The sequence below is a fragment of the Lycium ferocissimum genome, unplaced genomic scaffold (assembly GCF_029784015.1).
Source record: "Lycium ferocissimum isolate CSIRO_LF1 unplaced genomic scaffold, AGI_CSIRO_Lferr_CH_V1 ctg640, whole genome shotgun sequence".
Taxonomy (NCBI): domain Eukaryota; kingdom Viridiplantae; phylum Streptophyta; class Magnoliopsida; order Solanales; family Solanaceae; genus Lycium; species Lycium ferocissimum.
In genome coordinates, this window is record NW_026726343.1 from 420,864 (window position 1) to 439,695 (window position 18,832).

General features: G+C 35.6%; 2 protein-coding genes across 2 annotated transcripts; both read right to left on the bottom strand.

Annotated features, from left to right (window-relative positions):
* Positions 1–954: 954 nt before the first annotated feature.
* Positions 955–8,733, bottom strand: LOC132045273 (outer envelope pore protein 37, chloroplastic). The gene is made up of 6 exons (XM_059435827.1): positions 8,233–8,733; positions 5,291–5,380; positions 4,684–4,863; positions 3,417–3,511; positions 2,717–2,837; positions 955–1,344 (listed from the first exon to the last, which is right to left on the bottom strand). The coding sequence occupies exons 1-6, from the start codon at positions 8,638–8,640 to the stop codon at positions 1,213–1,215; spliced, it is 1,026 nt and encodes a 341-aa protein (XP_059291810.1). The 5' UTR covers positions 8,641–8,733; the 3' UTR covers positions 955–1,212.
* Positions 8,734–11,257: 2,524 nt separating this feature from the next.
* LOC132045272 (tobamovirus multiplication protein 3-like) lies at positions 11,258–18,406 on the bottom strand. The gene is made up of 11 exons (XM_059435826.1): positions 18,078–18,406; positions 14,819–14,909; positions 14,585–14,637; positions 14,403–14,495; positions 14,250–14,321; positions 13,290–13,362; positions 13,139–13,184; positions 12,665–12,728; positions 12,526–12,579; positions 12,186–12,263; positions 11,258–11,668 (listed from the first exon to the last, which is right to left on the bottom strand). The coding sequence occupies exons 1-11, from the start codon at positions 18,237–18,239 to the stop codon at positions 11,576–11,578; spliced, it is 879 nt and encodes a 292-aa protein (XP_059291809.1). The 5' UTR covers positions 18,240–18,406; the 3' UTR covers positions 11,258–11,575.
* Positions 18,407–18,832: the final 426 nt, after the last annotated feature.

Here is an 18,832-nt window from a genome sequence, read left to right on the forward strand (position 1 = left end):
TTTATGAAAGGCTGTAGGAGGAGAGACGTACTTGAAGATTGCACGAATGAACTTTGAAGGTTGCGATCTGAAGTTTTTGTCACATAAAAATTGGCTAGCTAAATAACTAAAAGCAACTGGCATTAAGCAGCAATTTTGGTCCTTGCATCCGTCACTTTCTTATAGTTAATTTACGATCGTTTTAAGGGGAAGTGGAGGGATTTCATTCATCTTGACTTCCGAAGTAACCTGAGGCTAGTTTGGTACGAGGCATAAGGGATAAATAATCCCGTGATTAAATTTATTCTTTGTTTGTTTGAGATAAAATCGCGATACAACTAATTTAGGAATTAGTTACTCTAGGATTATAGTGTTATTTTATGCCTGTCGGAAGGTAAAATAACTAATTCCAGGATAACTACTCCAGGATAAGTAATCCTGGGATACCTTGTTTCCAGTAAAACGACATATCAAGCGCTCCCCCATGAAGCGAAGGAATTCCGCCCAGCCTATTAAGTGCCATATTTCTTGGTGTTCATTTCTTCAAAGTTATTGTAACAATTAAAACCCCTCTCAGGAGTTACTTGATGTCATTTTCTTGTTCCTTTTTTGAGTTTTATTGGTAGTGGCTTCACTTTCACGAGGAAAAATAAAACCTTTAATAGAAGAAAGCATAAAAGGAACAACTCTAACCATAAGTGTCTTGGAGGTTAAAATGACCATTTTTAGCATGATTATCCAAATTTCGTCAAGATATAAAGGAAGTGTTATGCACTTAAGAGACTAGGCTAAAAGACAATCTTCTGTTTTTTGCAAAGACCACGTACGTACAACAACAATATCAGAGTAATAAAAGATAACTCAAGACTCAAGAGTAATCAGTCTTTTTCGTGTCAGAACACGTTATGATTACCCAAATTACAGTAGCTTGAAACAGAGTCAAATTTGTGCCAATATTGACTTAAGAGAAAAATATGACGGAAAATTTACCAAAACCACGTTTCTCATTCAACTGAAAGATCGTGGTTTATTGGTTGCAGCATGATTGATCTAAAAGTTGTTTTTAAGCTTTCACTGGCATATATGAAAGTAACAACACAAATGAATTTGGTAGGCAAGGGATCAGATTTTAAGAAATCTAAAACATTTTAGGCGCGGAACATCCATATTTCCACTGTAAACAACTATCTCGTACAGCATGGGTAAGAGAGTGTCTTAGTATATCATCATAGTTCATATATCCCACCTCTTCTTCGCACGGAACATCAAGGCTGATGATGAAATGTCGTCTTGAGGTACTTGAAGCATAAATTGTACTTTCATCTTCATTGGAGCTGTCTTTGCTTTTCCATCTTCCTGTCCAACCTAGACAAACAGAAGAACATGATGCTAGACTTCGATTTCAAAGAAAATGATGCAGGAGTAGACAGTCATTAAAACATCAGAATTTAGTAGTTTTTTCCTTTTTTATTTTTGATTAGTTACATATTGGAATGATATCATGATTCATCATATACGCACACTCCTTCCAGGATAAGCAATTTGCACAATGCACAATTTCATATATGATTCTTTCCATTTTGTTCTGCATGCAATTATCATTAAATAAATAAGCATCTGTATACTATAAGATTATTGCACAACATTGTTAGCGATTTGCACCGTCTCCTTTATTTCCTGTCATCAGGGTCAATATGTCAAATGGATGTAACCGTATCCGGAACTTGATAATAAGCTAAAGCATTCAGTATCTTGACAAACGTGTAGCGGCCAGAGTACGTGAAAAAGACAACAGAAAGAAAGGTTATCAAGTTCCATCAAATAAGATGAAACAAAAAAGAATCACATGAGACAAAAAGAGAACAGATAGGACCTTCCGACCTGAAAATCTCATAAAGTAGAAAAGCTTTTACTAACATATAACAATGTGATATAGTTCTCACATTTCACTCTGTGGAAAGGATCCTACAGCTATCCATTCTTTTATATATCTAAGCCGAGCGTATAATGAAAACTTGCTAAGTCGTTAGGAATATTTTGGTAGTTAAAGTTTGGCATAATTCTTAACCTAAGCCGTAATCCCTGTTAATTGAATGGCAGCACCCACTGCAATAATCTTATTGGAGGAAAAAGAATCTGTTCCAATAGATATTCATGAAGCTAGGAATTTTGTCAAGGGTGTTCAAATTCATATAATCTATATATTAAGGGTGTTCAATATGTAATATGTGTCTGTAATACGTAATAATTAACATGTCTACATGGTATAATTTTTCGGCGAAGGTTGTTCGGTTGAACACCCTTGCTGGGCTGTGTCTCCGCCACTATTCATGAGATACAAAGGAAGGGGTATCAAGAGAAACTGATTAGATACACAGGTGTACACCCATCTGAAGAAGGTGGATCTTTTTACTGTGGGTTTTGTTCGCATAGAGAGAAATAGACCTTCTGTTTTATTGTTTCTACCTTTAATTATTGGCATAGTGTTCAGGTTAATCGCCCTCTAGATATTAAGAGAACACTCTTATTAAAAAAGCAAGTAAAATTTCAATTGTTTAAGAAGGAACTAATTTGAAGAAATGAAAGGAACACGCCATAGCTATCAATGAACTTTTTTGATAAGGGCTATCAATGAACTTGAAGATAACTACTAAAGCAAATTAAAGCAGCATAGCCATTAAAGCTTAAAAAGCAATGTGTTCTCATTTGCTATGAAAGGGTTGTAAACAGAACTTACCCATAGAGATGCCCATCCAAGTCGCACTTCCGAATCATAACCAGCTTTGAACTTGAAGTCATTTCCGATATTGTGTTTATAGACTGTGCTCCAGTAATTCGTGTCCAAATTATACCAGTAGCTGAACCCCAAAATAAAAGATATCAATAGAAGAGCCCCCATTTAACTTTTCTGAAAATGTATTAGCAGTTAAAATAATCAAGTTCATGAATACAAAAAACTTATGGAAATCGATGGGTAATGTTGCATATCCATGAATTTATAAAAGGTCTGATACATTCAACGATCTACAGTTGTAATCATGAGAGGAACTTTTGAACTGGGAGCTATACTTTCCCTAATTTTTTTATCAAGTAAAAGATTTCATTGATAATAACAAGACTAACTTGACCGTATACAAGAGGTATACTTGGAGCTATAATTTCCATATTATTTCCATAGGGCGCTCGATCGGTCAGGCGGTATAAAAGCAGTTCCCACACTTTTGATATATTCAGGAAATGAAAGATTCAGTATCTAAAATCCGGCAGCATAATCTCACTATACAATTTCTAATCAAACAGTGACATGTAACATATAGTACATTTTTTGTAAGTAAGAATAAATTACTATATGTTAGATATGATATGCCTATGCATAGGAAAATCATAATCTACCACACAAACATTGAGGACAAATGGAGATAGAGGACGAACATCACCTCAACTTGTCTGAAGGACCGAATCGACGCTTGAATGCAAATGACATTGCATTTGAAGGCAAGGAAATGCTAGGAATGAATGTCATTTGCTCATCCTGAAACATAAGAATGGTGAACTCCAGATAGATATTCAAATGCAGATAGAAACTTCCTAACCATATAAATTATGGAATTAGATGCTGCAAGTCTTTAAGGTAATCAATTTTGGTGTGCATTTTAGATACACGGAGACAGAAGCACTGAGGGGCTGAATCAAATCAAAATGAATGTGCAGACCTATTCAAAGAGAGTGCAAAGGAAAAACATTCAGAAAAATACATAAATAAAGCACTTGATCGAATTACAGCATAAGTTTCAGTAGCAAATATTGCTATTTCAGACAGATGTGTGACGATGGGAATCCAAAAGATTGCTTTGCCACTCTAGGCATCTGTTAAAATTCTCTTTTCACCCTATAATCTACTCTGGTTTTTTTCTTTTAAACCCATAAGTTATAAATACTAAAAAGGGCAATCACATTAAAGTGAAACATGAAACAAATCCTTCACAAGCCACTAAAACATAAGACAAATTTAGCCTTGTTACACATTGTTTTACTGAACTTGCTTCAATTCACATGTTCAACAACAACAACAACATACCTAGTGTGATCCCAGACGTAGGGTCTAGGCAGGGTGGGGTGTACGCAGACCTTACCCTACCTTTGCGGGGTAGAGAGGCTGTTTCTGATAGACCCTCGGCTCGAGAAAAGCTTTTTTCAAAACAGATTTGAGAAATATAAGAGTAAAAAGCAAAGATGGATATATCGAAGAAAAGAAAAGTATTGACAACAAAAATAGTAAACATAGCCAAAGTAATAGAAACAACAGTAGTAATAAGATTGAATAATAAGATAATGATAAGATGATGATGATGATAATAATAATATTGCTAAGTAGAAGAGGGAGAAGATAAGGTGCTTGAAACTAGAACACTGTTCTCCCGCCAAAAGACAGACAGAGAGAGAGAGAGAGAGAGAAATATGCTTCACGTCATCTCCTTTCAAGAGCAATAGGCCACCTTATGTGTATCACAGAGAGAGAGAGAGAGAGAGAGAGAGAGAGAGTGCATTTCGTGGGGTGTACAGTCAAATATCAAATGATATAAAACAGTGACCAACCGCTTAACAGCCAAGAAAGAGCTCAAGAAAAGCATAAAGGACTGGACATCTGCAATCCAATAAAAGTTGGGTCAAAACAATATGAACAAATAGTAAAAGAAAAACTACCTTAAAGCAGTATCTCAGATCCAAAGCTTCATCCCTGTATTTTGCAGTACAAACTCCATTCAGGATCTGGCCTTTGAGGATTCCATTCACGGAGAGTATTCTCTTTGCTTGCTCCTCCTCCTCCTCCTCTTTCTCCTCTAGTGAAACTTCACCCAGAGGAAATTTGAGGGTTGCTCTTGGCTGCAGTAAGATGAGTAAAGAATGAATGAGACAAAAATGTTAGATAAAGCACAGATAGAGCCACACTCAGATGCCACAGTCATTGTCAAACATAAGATACTTATAGCATTCTAAAATCTAAGCTTTCTCCTCACAGCCCCAGCAGGAAGCAAGATTTTATTGTATAGCACAACTGCACAAGAATATACAATCCTATATCTATCAGTAATGAAGTGTCGATCAATATGTTCAGACACGAGCTTAGAAATATGATAAAAGAAGCCGCAAGTACTGTAAGCTTTGTATTACATTCCACCTAATCTTCTCAAAGGTAAACCAAGAACCATAGTCAATGCTATAAAACTACAGTGTGTTGATAATATCTTCGACAGTAATTTTTCTCAAAGATAGCCTCAAGTTCAAATTAGATACTGTACTAAAGTCATACCAGGCCTACTGATGGAACGGCAGAAGATAACTCAAACTTGTAAGCTGGACCTGCCAGATCAGCTACCATTGACAGTTCTCCTTGTTGTGACTAGTATGACCAAAAGAAGTGTGAGTTAGGAGTGGTATAGTGCACATAAAGCATGTAAACAGAAACAAGCATATTACATACTAGATAGGAATGCGGAGACTGAAACATCACATAAAGGAGTCAAAAGTGTCACATGCATTTGTAGAAAACTAAGAGTTTGGTTATGATCCTGCAACATTGGCGGACAATAACTTGCTAATACTTCAGCACAAGTTAGGCTCACAACAGAATGGCACATAAAAGATAGGAAAGAAAGCATGTGTATCTTAATAAGTGCCAAGATGTCTACTCCTTCCACCTATTTTGTATGATGGTGTTAGACTGGATTAGGAGTTCAAGTTATGAATTTACCTTATATATTGAATTGGTGGAAGGGGAAGATAGTGTTAAAGTAATGGTTGAAAGTTACTTTATTAGAGAAAACATCACATTACATCAGATTTTAAAATTTTAATGTTTAGATGTATTTGAATTCGTGAAAGTTATGGAGTAACTTTACTAGCGAATGTCATCAAACATTTTGGAATATCCCAAAATGGAAGAATGACATATAGCACAGAGGACATATTAGTTTTTCAAAGGATAAGTGGGATAGTACCTCCATTCTCCATCCATCAAGTTATTTTTCAAAGTCACTTTCCTAAATAACAATGTGGAGTTGCACAAGAAATAAGATAATCAAGACACAAAGTTTCCATACTGTCCAAAGCTTGCACCAGATGATAAATGGGAATAGGACAAGACAACACAGATTTGGTCCCAGTGGTCCTTTCTTAGTGCAAGTGGGGGATGTTTGGCTTAGTCTCCCGCCTGACATTTCATACACAAATCTAGAAGCCGAAACAGACGTACTCCATCTATTCCCCCCCCCCCCCCAAACCCCTCCTCTTTATAACGGAGATATCTGTTTGGAGCCAACCCCTCTACCCTTTTCCACTTAAATAATGGACTTAGTTTGCTTGGCACAGGGCTCAAACATGTGACCTAAGACGGAAGTCCCTCAACCTTTGTCCCAATTGAGCTGATCCCTGGGGGCCATTTATATGACACTAATACTGTTTGAGGAGGTTTTATTTTACTCTGATTTTTTGAAACATTTCCTACATATTTTAAAAATATAATAAATTATGACTTCAATTACTTTTTAGGTAATTTTCATATATGTATCTTATAGTTAAAAATGTTAAGAAATTGATATAAAATTAACCCGAAATCCTCATTGTATCTTAAATTTAAAAATTATAGGGAATTGAAATCCAAATTTCACATGGAACTAGGTAGTTTGACTTTTGGATATAGATGATGATATTTTCATAGGTGGAGCTTATATATATGGAAGAATGAAATACCTCATGTAGATATATGTATATACAAATCTGCCGATACCCCAACACCGTCATTCGTTTGGAACAGAGAGAGTATAAAATTAGACAAATAAAGGTCCAACTACATTGAATACAACACTACACATCCAAATATAGACACCCCCTCCAGTAGCCAGAACAAGCGTTACAAAAAGCAGTAAAGTTCACATCATGAGCAGCATTGAAGTGAAAACCAGAAACCAATTAAGGAGCTTGATACCATCTAAGATCAGTGTGCTCTTTGATTATCATTTATGAAACGTTTCCCAAAAAAATTTAACTATAAAAAATCATGACTTATATTATATTGGCATAATACATAGATAGACACTTAAACTTGGCCTCTGGTGTCGGTTGAACACTCGCAACTTACGAAATGATCATCTAGACACCTCCAAAATTCATGTGCCACGTCCGCTCGTTGGGGGTCCACGAGACACAATGGCAACAAGTTGAGGTGTCTAAATGTGCATTCTCAAAGTTGGAGTGTTTAGTTGCCAGTTGAGGTCAAGGTGTCTATTTTTTAAAATGGAGTATAAGATTAACCAAATTAAAGGTCAAGCTGCAAAAAATTCAAAACTCCATATCAAAATACAAACACCTTACTCAGAACCCACAAAAAGTGTTACTCCCCCGTCCCAATTTATGTGATACTTTTCGCTTTCCGAGATTCAAACTGTATGAACATTGAAGGTTTGACCAACATTTTAAGATGTATTTTTTCACCAAATTGATATGAGAAAAGTTGTAACTTATAGTACTTTTCATGTAGTTTTCAACTATACAAATTTATCTTAAGCTATTGAGTTAACCTAATACAATTTAGCTCCGACGATTAGTCAAACTGACTCTGGAGAAGCTAAACATGACAAGTGTTTAGCTTCTTCGCAGTCGAATCCTAGATAGAACTAAGACTTAACTATAACTATTCAATATCACTAAGAAAATAAGTACGAACAATTTTTTAGTTATAAAGATTGCAAAATTTATTTCTAACAAATAAACACGTAATAAGCTCAAAACATCTCAATAACAAATAAACCATACAACTATAATCGAGATATGAGGAGATGATGTACTTAAAATATAGACTATCTTAGCCGAATATCAGTAGATAAAGCAGTAAAGTTGACACCTTTACTTCATGAACAGCCTTAAACTGAAAACCACCCCACTCCCACTCCCACTCCCACTCCCACCCACCCCCACCCCACCAAGCCACCCTTCATAGTATTTGTCTAGATTATATACAAATGCTTTTAGGATAATATTTTTTGCTTACGTACCGAACACAAGAAAATAAATAAATAAGTAAGAAACCACTTATTTTCCCGAAAAACATTTTCCATAGAAAACATCGTTGTACCCTAAACCAATCAGTTGTTTTGAATGGAGTATGTATATAATTAACCAAATAAAGGTCAAGCTGCATAAAATTCAAAATTCTATATCCAAATAAAGCATTACATAGAGCAGTAAAGTTCATACCTTTACTTCATGTACAGCTTTAAACTGCAAACCAGGTGCAACATCAAAGGAAGCATTAACAAGCGCATTCTTCTCTTCAACATCATAATGAAGTGACAAATACTTTGAAGTTAACGCTAATTGAGGATCAGATAACTCTCCTTTACCATTATTCTGAAACGAAAACTTCAATTTGGCTAAACTATCAAGCACTTTACATGATATTCTGTGGAAAAATACAGCACTATCACTGTCAAATTCAGTTGTTACTCTTATTTTTGGCCGTTGCCGGAGCCATAGAGATGAACCGAATACTCCGCCGGTGGTTGCCGTCGCCGGCGGTGAGTCCGGCGGAGTTGACGGCGGTGCTGAGATGATTAAGGAATTAGGGTTTGGTTGGGAATTTAATTCTAATTTGGGTTCTGCCATTAAGGAAATGAGAATTTCGCAGGAAATTGTTTGTCTGAGAGAGAGAGAGAGAGAGTAGAGAGGGGAGTGGTACTTGTTTTTAGGCGGAAATGTATATGAAGATTTAGTTATATTTTATTAGTGGTGATGTTTTTTCACATCTAAGCGTCAGGATTTGTCGAAAACAACTTCTCTACAGGTCAAAGGAGGAGTAACGCCACTTAATGAGATTATATTGGGTATGTTATTATTGTTGGAAAGAAATAAGAGAAAAGGGATGAAAATGAGAGGGAGTTTAAGGGCGTGTTTTGTATGACAGAAAATATGTGATTTGTCTACTCATTTTCTTTTGTTTGGTACACAAATAAAAAAAAAGTCATTTTAAGAGTATTTGCATATATCCAAAGCAAAACACTATGAGGTTATTGAATTCGAAGTGCAACTTCTAGTGGTTGGGTAGGTAGATGGGGTGGGTGGGGAGGTTAGGATCGTCGCATTTAGTGCAGGAGTTTTGAGAAGTAGGTGGGGGCGGAGGGAGAGAGTGGTGGGTGATGGGGGTAGGGTGAAGAGTGGGGGTGGTTGTGGAGGTAGGGTGAGGGTGGTGGGTGGAGATTTTTCTTGGTTGAATACAGGAAAAAAAGACTACCCTTTTTGTGTTGTGCTTGTCGAGGTAAATAAGGTATACGAAGAAAAAGTCTATTTGACTCTCTTCAGTTTTCTGTTGAGGTTTATCTTGCAGAAGTACTCAAATTAGATCAGTGATCGATTTCTAGATTTTGTTGTAAACCTAATTGGTTATTTACAATTACGTAAATCACACCGGTGGAGGTGGGGGAGTTGGGTGTAGTAGGGTGAAGATGGAGAATGCTAGAGGTCTTAACATCATTCCATGCTTCCACAAGAGTGTTAATTGCTTGTCGTAAGTTGAACTTGTTATCATTAGATAATGGGTGGCTCCCACTGCACTCATATTCATCAATCAAATGCTTGATAAAATGACTTTTATTACACGATAGCTGAATATGGTTATAATAGAGAGGTAATTTTACAAAGAGTATGCCATTATAATGAATGTCTGTGTTATTATAGGTAGAATGCTGTTATAGAGAAGTAAAATATAACATGAAAAATCGATTCCGAAGAAAATCAGGTCGTTATAGTGAAATGTTGTTATAACGAATGACAATTATAGAGAGATTTGACTGTAGAAGCGTGTACAAATGAATAAGAGTAAATATACACCTTAACAATCCAATCTCCCTTTCTGAGTTTTAGCATTCCATGTTATGTTTTGAGGCCTTAGATAGGTTGTTTTTATGTTTGGAGCTTGTTGACATGATTTGAATTAGAATTTAAGAAGCCTAAGGATGTTTCAGCTTGTTTTTGAATTTTAAAACACTGCTAATGCAATTGCGATACCACTTTGGTTATGTTCACAAGGGTGTCGCATATACTATAAAGGGGTGTAGTATGAAAAAGTTTATTTTCGGAATTTTAGCCACTATTTTCACCCTTTTTAGATTTTTTGAGCTCCACCTTAGGTGGTTTTGGACGAGTTTATATGCAAATTGATAAGTGATAATGACACTAACTTGAATATAAATCTTGATTAGTTATTGATTATTACACCTACAACATGAAATTAAGAATTTGGGACTTAAAACCATAAAACACTAAAGTGATAATTTGAATATCGCTGAAATAATCTAAAAACACCGTTGCAAAAGAAAGATATGCCATGAAGTACGAGCAATGAAAGCACCAAGACAATGAATACATATTTACTGAATAAGAAAGACAAATTCTATTAATTCCAATATTGAACAACTGCGAGAACAAGGAAAAAGGAACTGAAATAAAAGAAAACTTGAAATAGGGGAGGTTGCTACTACAAAAAACTAAGAAAAGAAAGGCAATGCTCACATAATATTCTACCTCCTGTGTATATGGGTATCTTCACACTGTGCACAATGTACCTTCTAGCTAAGGTCCCAAATATAATTTGCCAATTTTCCATCCATACCCTCCCGAAGATTTATTACTTTCATAATAAATTCTCCACACTTGGAAAAGTCAAAGAGAAAGGTTGCTAGAAATACTGAATTGCAAGTGCACCAACCAGTCCTCTTCACGAAACGAGAGATAAATATGTGCCTTACCATTCATCTTCCTGGAGAAGACAATCAATCATCTTTACCATTGAGAATCCACAAACTGAGCATGAAGCAGAGGAAGTTCTCGAAAAGTTCGCTCACGTTATGTCCAGGTACAATCCATAAAGATCCACCTAGTAATATGTATCTATAAAAAACATCATCATATACCTTGAAACACCATTGAAGTATAATATTTTGCTCTTCCTATGACCTTAGATGTCTTGTCAGTAACCACCCAACGGCTGGGACGGAGCTAGAGGGGTGGAAAGGGGTTCATCTAGACCTCCTTGGCCCGAAAATCACGTTGTAAATACAACATCAAATTTTTTTACTCTCTAAGTATATAATAATATAATAGATGATGAACCCTTAGATGAAAATCTTGCCTGCGCCTCTACCCAACAGTTTGGGAGTCGCATAGAAACCGATCCAAGATTGAGATAAGTGTATTATGGAATACACTACGAAACACACTTGAAATATGGGGGGAAAGAATAATCAATTAAAATCTGAAACATACAAGGATGAAGATAATTACACTACAAATCACAGCATGTTCCACAACTCTTGTTTCAAGACTATTAGCTTACAAACATAACTAAAATCTGCAAAGAACCTATTTTTCCTTGGAGTCTCCGATGAACCGTACTCTCCATGTACAAGATAATCTCTTAAATGGTCTTTGCTTCTATCACTTCCAGGTAAGACAAGTATCATAAAAGCCAACTCATCTGGTACCTGATCCCAGAGCTTGATTTCTATCCCAAAGCTTCATTTCAAATTAGATGCACACTGTTGTATCAGCGAATAGGGTGGTATTGTGTGATCCCTCGTTTCGGAGGCAACTTCCTCAAAATGAAAAGGACAAGAGAAGAAGGTAGAATCTCTACCAACTGCAAAGAGTTGACAGAAGTTTAATCATCCTCAAAACATATAAACAGTAAGCCATTCTTTCCGTGCATTAAGTAAGCCATTCTTTCTGTGCATTAACAATGTAAACAAAGGCCGAAAGACCGCAGCTCAAACACTCACGGTTTTAAATTTACATCCTGCACCTAAGGTCGGACACAAGACACACAACTATGACTTTCGATTCAATACAATACTCAATCCTCCTACACCGATTGTTTCACCAAGATGCTTTAAATTGGAGCCAATTCTCAATTAAGGAAACATCAACGAAGAGAATCCAGATATAAGTATCATGGCACAACCAATAACCTGTACATGAAAAGAGCGTGTAGCATGCCACAAGCTGGTATATCATATCGTTTACTATCCAATTAAGTTATGATTTGGAGGTTGTCTCTTACACAGGTTGTTAACTGCAAACACTAATTTTCTTCACTGGAACACAGAGAACAATATGCATGACAAAAGTAATACTATTTCAGTGCTGTAAGAACTTACCAGATAGTACACAAAATTCAAAATTGGATGGTTCAAAACATCAAGATCCGCAGCTTTATCAAATGCATTGAAACACATCTGTGATGCACATGATAAGAGAAATAAGAGTAAGATGGGTAGAACATAGTTAATTTTTTACCCTCTTTAAAAAAACTTCAGCTGAAATCCTGGAAGTATAAACTAAGACTAATTTACAACAACATTCACAATATAAAGATACCATCTAGTAAGAATACACAGAGGCCAATCACACATCACAACATGTATTGCCTCCTTTCCATGGCCTTTTGTGGTATGGTTTTAGCTAAAACTAGTTTATTCACGAGAAATATGATCTTACCATAATGCATCTAATGAGGAAGCATGAAAAGCATATTGTTGTCACATAGCCAACCTGCAGATCACAAAATATAGAAGCAGTTAAATAACATAAAACAAGAAGAACGAGACAACTGATAATAACATACACAGTACCATACCTCCTGTAGCTTCTTCTGTCTGCCCTTTGATTCTACAGGGAAACGCTGTAACATAAGGAAAAGCCTGCAAGTAGGTAATGACACCATGAATTATCCAATTAACTTTTTTTCCACCTCAAAGTACATTCAAGTGTGCATGTACAGCGATGGACAAGCTAAACGAACATATGGAACCCATTTTAGGTAGCATTCAGGGAGTGAACTCATATCAATATCTAATCAGGACCTAATCAGGTTTCAAATTATACATTTCAAAACTATAATGCAGGAGATTTTGTTCGAACAGATCTAGTTACAAGTAGATGAATAAGAGAAGTAAAAGTTTTAGACATTTACAGAGACATAAAAACCAAAAAAGAAAAAAATAGAAGATAATATACGTTAATGCTGTTGATTGATGAAATACACGAACAGAAGAAATTAGAAGAAAAATCAGGTTAGATTGGATCACCGGTAACAGAAATTAAATCTTACCTTCCTCCATAAAGAAGAAACCCCAAGGCTGCAAAGAGAGATACAACTGCAAAATAATGAAAGTACAAAAGAAAATGTGTCAGTGCAGTTGATTGCAACGTATCTATGAAATAGAAAATATACTTCAAATAAGTTAAAACTAAACACAGACCTGCAAAGAACACCTTAGATAAGATGACAAGTACTGGAATAGGTCTCCACCATATTATCAGCCACAACATAATCTGGACAATTTAATAAGAAAAGAATAAATCATACAATGAACATCCAAAAAGCATATATAACCATGAAAATAGTAATCATTTTCTCAGATACGGTTCATGTAAAAGTTTATAAAAACACATAAGCTTCTGTAATGTCTGACTCTGGCAATCAGCAATTCACCAAACACAGTATCTCTTCTTGATAAAGCATCTTCAAACATAGAATCCATCTGGGTCATGTAATTTCATTTGAAACCAGTACGCTAAGGCCTGAAGATCATTTTTGTTGAAATTACTGTAACCATGTTACTTTTCTTCTAATAGAAGTACCTCTGATGAATTAAAGAGTTTTTATCTCTTGAATGTCCAACTGATTAATTTGATAATGTACTCTCTCATTTTTTTTTTTTTTTTTTTCAATAAGCTAGCAGTCATTAACGTTTTCCCAGAATTTCCCTCAGACCTCTCTGAGATAAATAGTCTTTTCTGTGCAATTCTAAATGTGAAGTAAGTCTAGTGAAATTGAATACTTGAAATTCAACAGATCCTCTCTATGGCGAATTTGTATGATTACCGGTGCTTCATTCCTTTTTACTTTGGGATGGGTGCATTTGGTGTTGGTGGGTGGGGGGAGGGTCGGACATGTGTGACCTATCCAAGAGCAACATGAATTGACTTTTTGAGCTTGTACTGGGTGGATAGTAATTCAAGTCAACTGATAGCACTTATGTGGACCATTTGGAAAGAGAAATAGGAGAGCTTTTGATGGTATCTGGAAGGATTTTGTCCACATGAGGAATAGCCTCTTATCCCTTATTTCTTTTTTATGCACCCATTAGTTCCCTATTAGCATAGAAGATTGGGTGTCGTTCGTAGAAAATCATATTTTTCTGTAAGAAAATATCTACCTGAATAGCATAAACCACTCCATTAATTGTGAAGAAACTGGGCCTAAGAGCATCAGTAGATACGGCACGTGCCTGCAACAGGAAAAACAGATATATTAGCCTTGAGAAGTGACACAATTTGCAAAACATTGAGTTGAGAGAACACACGCAAACCTGATAGTATATCTCAGCCCAAAATAATACTAGCAGCGCAAAAGTTGTGAAGAATGCAAGACTTGGCATATCAAGCAAGATGTGCTGGACAATCTACCAAAACATAACATACATAGTTATAAACTGAAAGGGACCAGAGATAAAAATGGCAACCAGACGTCTAACCAATGTCAGTGCCTAACCTCAGGGTTCAACTTCTGAACATCCCGCCGAAATACAAAAACCAGAGAGCGAACTACCAAAGGTAACAAAACACAACTTCAGTACTAAATCCAACAGGTCAAAGCAAAGTGAATGTACAGGAAAAATCCTTTTCTTTCCGAGTAGTATAACCAGACTAATAATTTGAAAAACGCTTCGTAATATTTTCCATCAGTATGTTTCCAACATAAATGATCATGAAAGAAGATACCAACCCCCATTCACCAGGAAATTGAGGAAATGGAAGACTTTTTGAGTGGTCCATCCATACTCGGGAACTCTCATTTGAATCCGAACTAATTGCACCTGCAAATTGACAAAGTTAGAAACAGCTATCCAGAGTCACAGATACATTAAAGCATTGATGTCAGGGACTATATCTGTTTTAAAACACATATTAAAACGGTTACTAGATAAGCAAGAAGAATTGTAGACATGGAAATTCAACCATTACTCAAAATCAACTAAGGAAACGCATAACTGATAAAACCAACTTGTAGCGCCTTCCAATATCAAACTGGAAGGCAACTGCATGCTTAGTATAAGTAGTTGCCCCTTTATTTTACAGCATATATAAAGCCAATTTATAGGCAACTAGGAAGAGCTACTCTACACCGCTTTCTAGGACAAAACATGTACACTATATGCGCAGCTGTAACGGTAAAGTAAAAACATCAATGAACCCTAATACCAATTCACGAATTACCAAATTTATCGCTTGAATGTTTTTCAAGTATTAAGTTTCCATTTTACCTCCGCCCTAAGTTACTCGGACTCTTCACTTTCGGTGCCGCACCCATGTCGACACGACATGGGTATGGGCATGGGTGTGGGTGTGGGATCCGTACCCGATCTGGTCAACTGCTTTTTGGTACTTTGACCAAAATCAACGGAGAAATTCCGGACAGATCCAATGATTTATATAATCAAAACAAAAGCTGAGATGGACTTGAAGAAAATGGAATACCTTGAATATTGAAATTTCTTTGTCACTCCTTTTCCTTTTATCAACTTCCGGGATTCTCCCCTTGATCAATATTTTATCCTCATGTTTTCCACATAATATCTCATAATTTAGGTTTTATAATTCTATTTTTAGATATTTCAATTATTTTTAGCCGAATCCCCGCACCCGTATCCATACCTGGATCCGTATTCCCGAATCTTAGAATTTAGATCATGAAGGATTCGACCTCTAGAGCCGCACCCGTATGGGACACCCGCACCTGAGTAACTTAGCCTCCGCCCATATGAGCTTTGCAAAGCATATCCAATTCCAAGACCAAATAACAAATGAAGGATGAGGATTGCAGTAGATTGACAGCTAGAGTAAAAATAGTCTACCTATGATAAATCCTCTAAAGGATACAGAAGCTTCATGTCCCCCCCCCCCCCCCCCCACCACCACCCAAAAAAAACCCCAAAACAACCCCGTTCTCCCAACACAAAAAAACAAATATGGTTATTACTATTTCGATGTGCTTCAACTATTTTAAACAACACATGTGATGCTTTTAAATCCTTTGTGTTGCCTTGCACTACAACCTCAGCTCTATTTATTGGTCTGAGCACGATGCAACTTATTTAACTGAATATTTAAAATGAACAATTCATAAAAAGAAATCTTTCTGTGAGATTGCGTGTATTCTATATTTACTAACGTTACCAATTGTCAATTGCTTCGTACTCGCGACATGCTCTTTATGATCTCAACTAATGATTCAATTGCCATGTAAAGCATGTAATCCTCTGTTTAAGGTTCTACCAACTACCATTAACCGCAAACTCTCTGTAATTTTGTTGCAAATAGCTCTCAAGTTTCATTCTTTCTTGCGGAATACATCCGTACATAACCCCAACATTGGTCACTTTCAATAGAACTCACAGAACCCTCAGTCTAACTATTTGTTCGATAGACTAAAAATACCTCGAATTGCATTATATTCAAATAGAAAAAGCTATCGATAAACAATTACCAAAATTTTCATATATCTCAACACACATACCATCAGCTCAAGTACCAACAATCAACATCCAATTTCAGTAAATTATCCATATATCAATCCAGCTCAATTTAGGCTATATAGTAAACAGAACATTCTTCACAGTTAAGACAAATCCAATATTCAGAAAATTTATCACAGTTAAGATTATAATTCCAATTTTCACCAAATTTCAACTTAACAAACAAAAAATTAAAAAAGCAATAATTACAAGAGCAACGGCGGAAACGACGCCGTATAGGATCGCAAGGACATAGAAAATACGGTCTTGCCAAATAGGAGATTCGTTAACTTCATCCCACCACCAATCAACATCCAATTCCAGTAAATTATCCATCAATCAATCAATACATCTCAACAACATAAATTATCTTCATCCATTCAGCTCAATTTAGGCTATATAGCATTATCCAAACAAATCCAGTATACAGAACATTCGTCACAGTTAGACTAAAATTCCGTTCTCACTAAAGGGCTCGTTTGGTAGTTGGTTTGGAGGTGAGTTATGCAAGTACTAAATCGTCCATAAGTAATACCAAGTTCGGTAGCTGATTTAGAGGTAAGTTTTTCATGCATAGAATTCATATACAGTGTTTATTGCCTTGATCATCTCATTAAGCATAAGAGCTCGTTTGGAAGGGCTTATGGCTTTTGACTTATAAGCCAAAAACCATAAGTTAGGGATTCTAAGTAACTTTTGACTTATTTTTGTTATTTTTGGCTTAAAAACAAGTGCTTAAAAAGCACTTTTGCATCTTACCCAAACACTGCAAAAGTGATTTTGGCTTAAAAGCACCTAAAATAAGTCAATCCAAACAAGCATTAAATGGTAAAGTTTAAAGTTAAATTATTATCAAATAAGGAAATGTATCACTCATTTTGGGCAGACTAAAAAGAAAAGTGTATCACATAAATTGAGACAGAGGACAGGGGAATTACTAATAATACCTGCATAACTAAACCTCCAACTCAGCTACCAACCAACCCCTAAATTTCAAACTTAATTATATGTAAAATATACCAAAATGCCCTTTAATCTTGTGGTCTTAAACATGTCACGTGAAAAGTTGAAATTAAATAGTTGCCAGAAAAGGAAAGTAAGACAAACAAACTGAAACAGATAAATTATGTATCTATGGAGCTAACAAACCCAGTATTCAGAATATTCATCACAATTAGACAATAATTCCAATTTTCATCCAATTTCAACTTAATAAATGAAATAAAAAAAGGACCCCTAAAATTCAAACTAATTATATGTAAAAATACCAAAATGCCCTTTAATCTCATAGTCTTAAACATGCTAGGTGGAAAGTTAGAAATAAACATACTAAAAAAGGAAAGTAAGACAAACAAACTGAAACAGACAAATCTAGTATTTAGAATATTCATCACAATTAGACAATAATTCCAATTTTCACCAAATTTTCAACTTAATAAATGAAATAAAAAAGGGCGATATAGTAATTACAAGAGCAATAGCAGAAACGACGCCGTATAAGATGGCAAGAAGATGAAAAATACGGTTTTGCCAAATAATTGATTCATTCACTTCATCCCACCAACTTATTGCATCATGTAATCGGTACGCCACCACCGCATACGGGTCAACCGCCGTATTGACCCGACCCATCGCCGGAGATCCGCAAAAAAAAATTGAGATTTTTTTTTTTCCTAAAATTTTGGTCGGCGAGAAAGGAGTTTGATTGCTATTATGAAAGATGTTTGTACGATGTTTTAAGAAAGATTGAGGAGGGTATTTTTGTCCGAAAGGAACAAGTTTGTAGTTACTTTATGGAGTTTGGACAGCAAGTTGATACAAGTAATGAATCGACACAATTGTTTTCCCACATATTACACGTGGGATGACAATGTGCTTTTAGTTATCAGCTAATATCTCCGTTCACTTTTATTTATCCAATATTTTAAAAATAAATTTTCACTTTTAATATATCAAGAGAAATAATTTTTTTCCCCTATTTCACTCATAGTATTAATTACTCACTTCAAATTATTTTTCAAATCTAATAAAAATATACATCAATTAATATGGGTACATTGATAAATTATACACTCCATTTATTATTTCTTAAACAGCGTGAAAAGTTCAAAGTGGACAAGTAAAAGTGAATGGAGGGAGTAGTAGTACTGCTCTAATATGAGGGTGTTTGATTCTGTACAAAGTTTAAGATAAAATAAAGATTTTTGAATTTGGTGATGTAAAAT

Excerpts from the sequence above, each read along its gene's own strand:
- LOC132045272 (XM_059435826.1), bottom strand. The coding sequence starts at position 18,239 with ATGGGTCGGGTCAATACGGCGGTTGACCCGTATGCGGTGGTGGCGTAC. Across the intron at positions 14,910-18,077 it reads TCGTTTCTGCTATTGCTCTT|GTGCAATTAGTTCGGATTCA; the intron begins GTAATTACTATA and ends GTCAATTTGCAG. Across the intron at positions 11,669-12,185 it reads TGAATTTTGTGTACTATCTG|TTGGTAGAGATTCTACCTTC; the intron begins GTAAGTTCTTAC and ends AACTCTTTGCAG.
- LOC132045273 (XM_059435827.1), bottom strand. The coding sequence starts at position 8,640 with ATGGCAGAACCCAAATTAGAATTAAATTCCCAACCAAACCCTAATTCC. Across the intron at positions 4,864-5,290 it reads CCGTTCCATCAGTAGGCCTG|CCAAGAGCAACCCTCAAATT; the intron begins GTATGACTTTAG and ends ATCTTACTGCAG. Across the intron at positions 1,345-2,716 it reads TTGGATGGGCATCTCTATGG|GTTGGACAGGAAGATGGAAA; the intron begins GTAAGTTCTGTT and ends CTGTTTGTCTAG.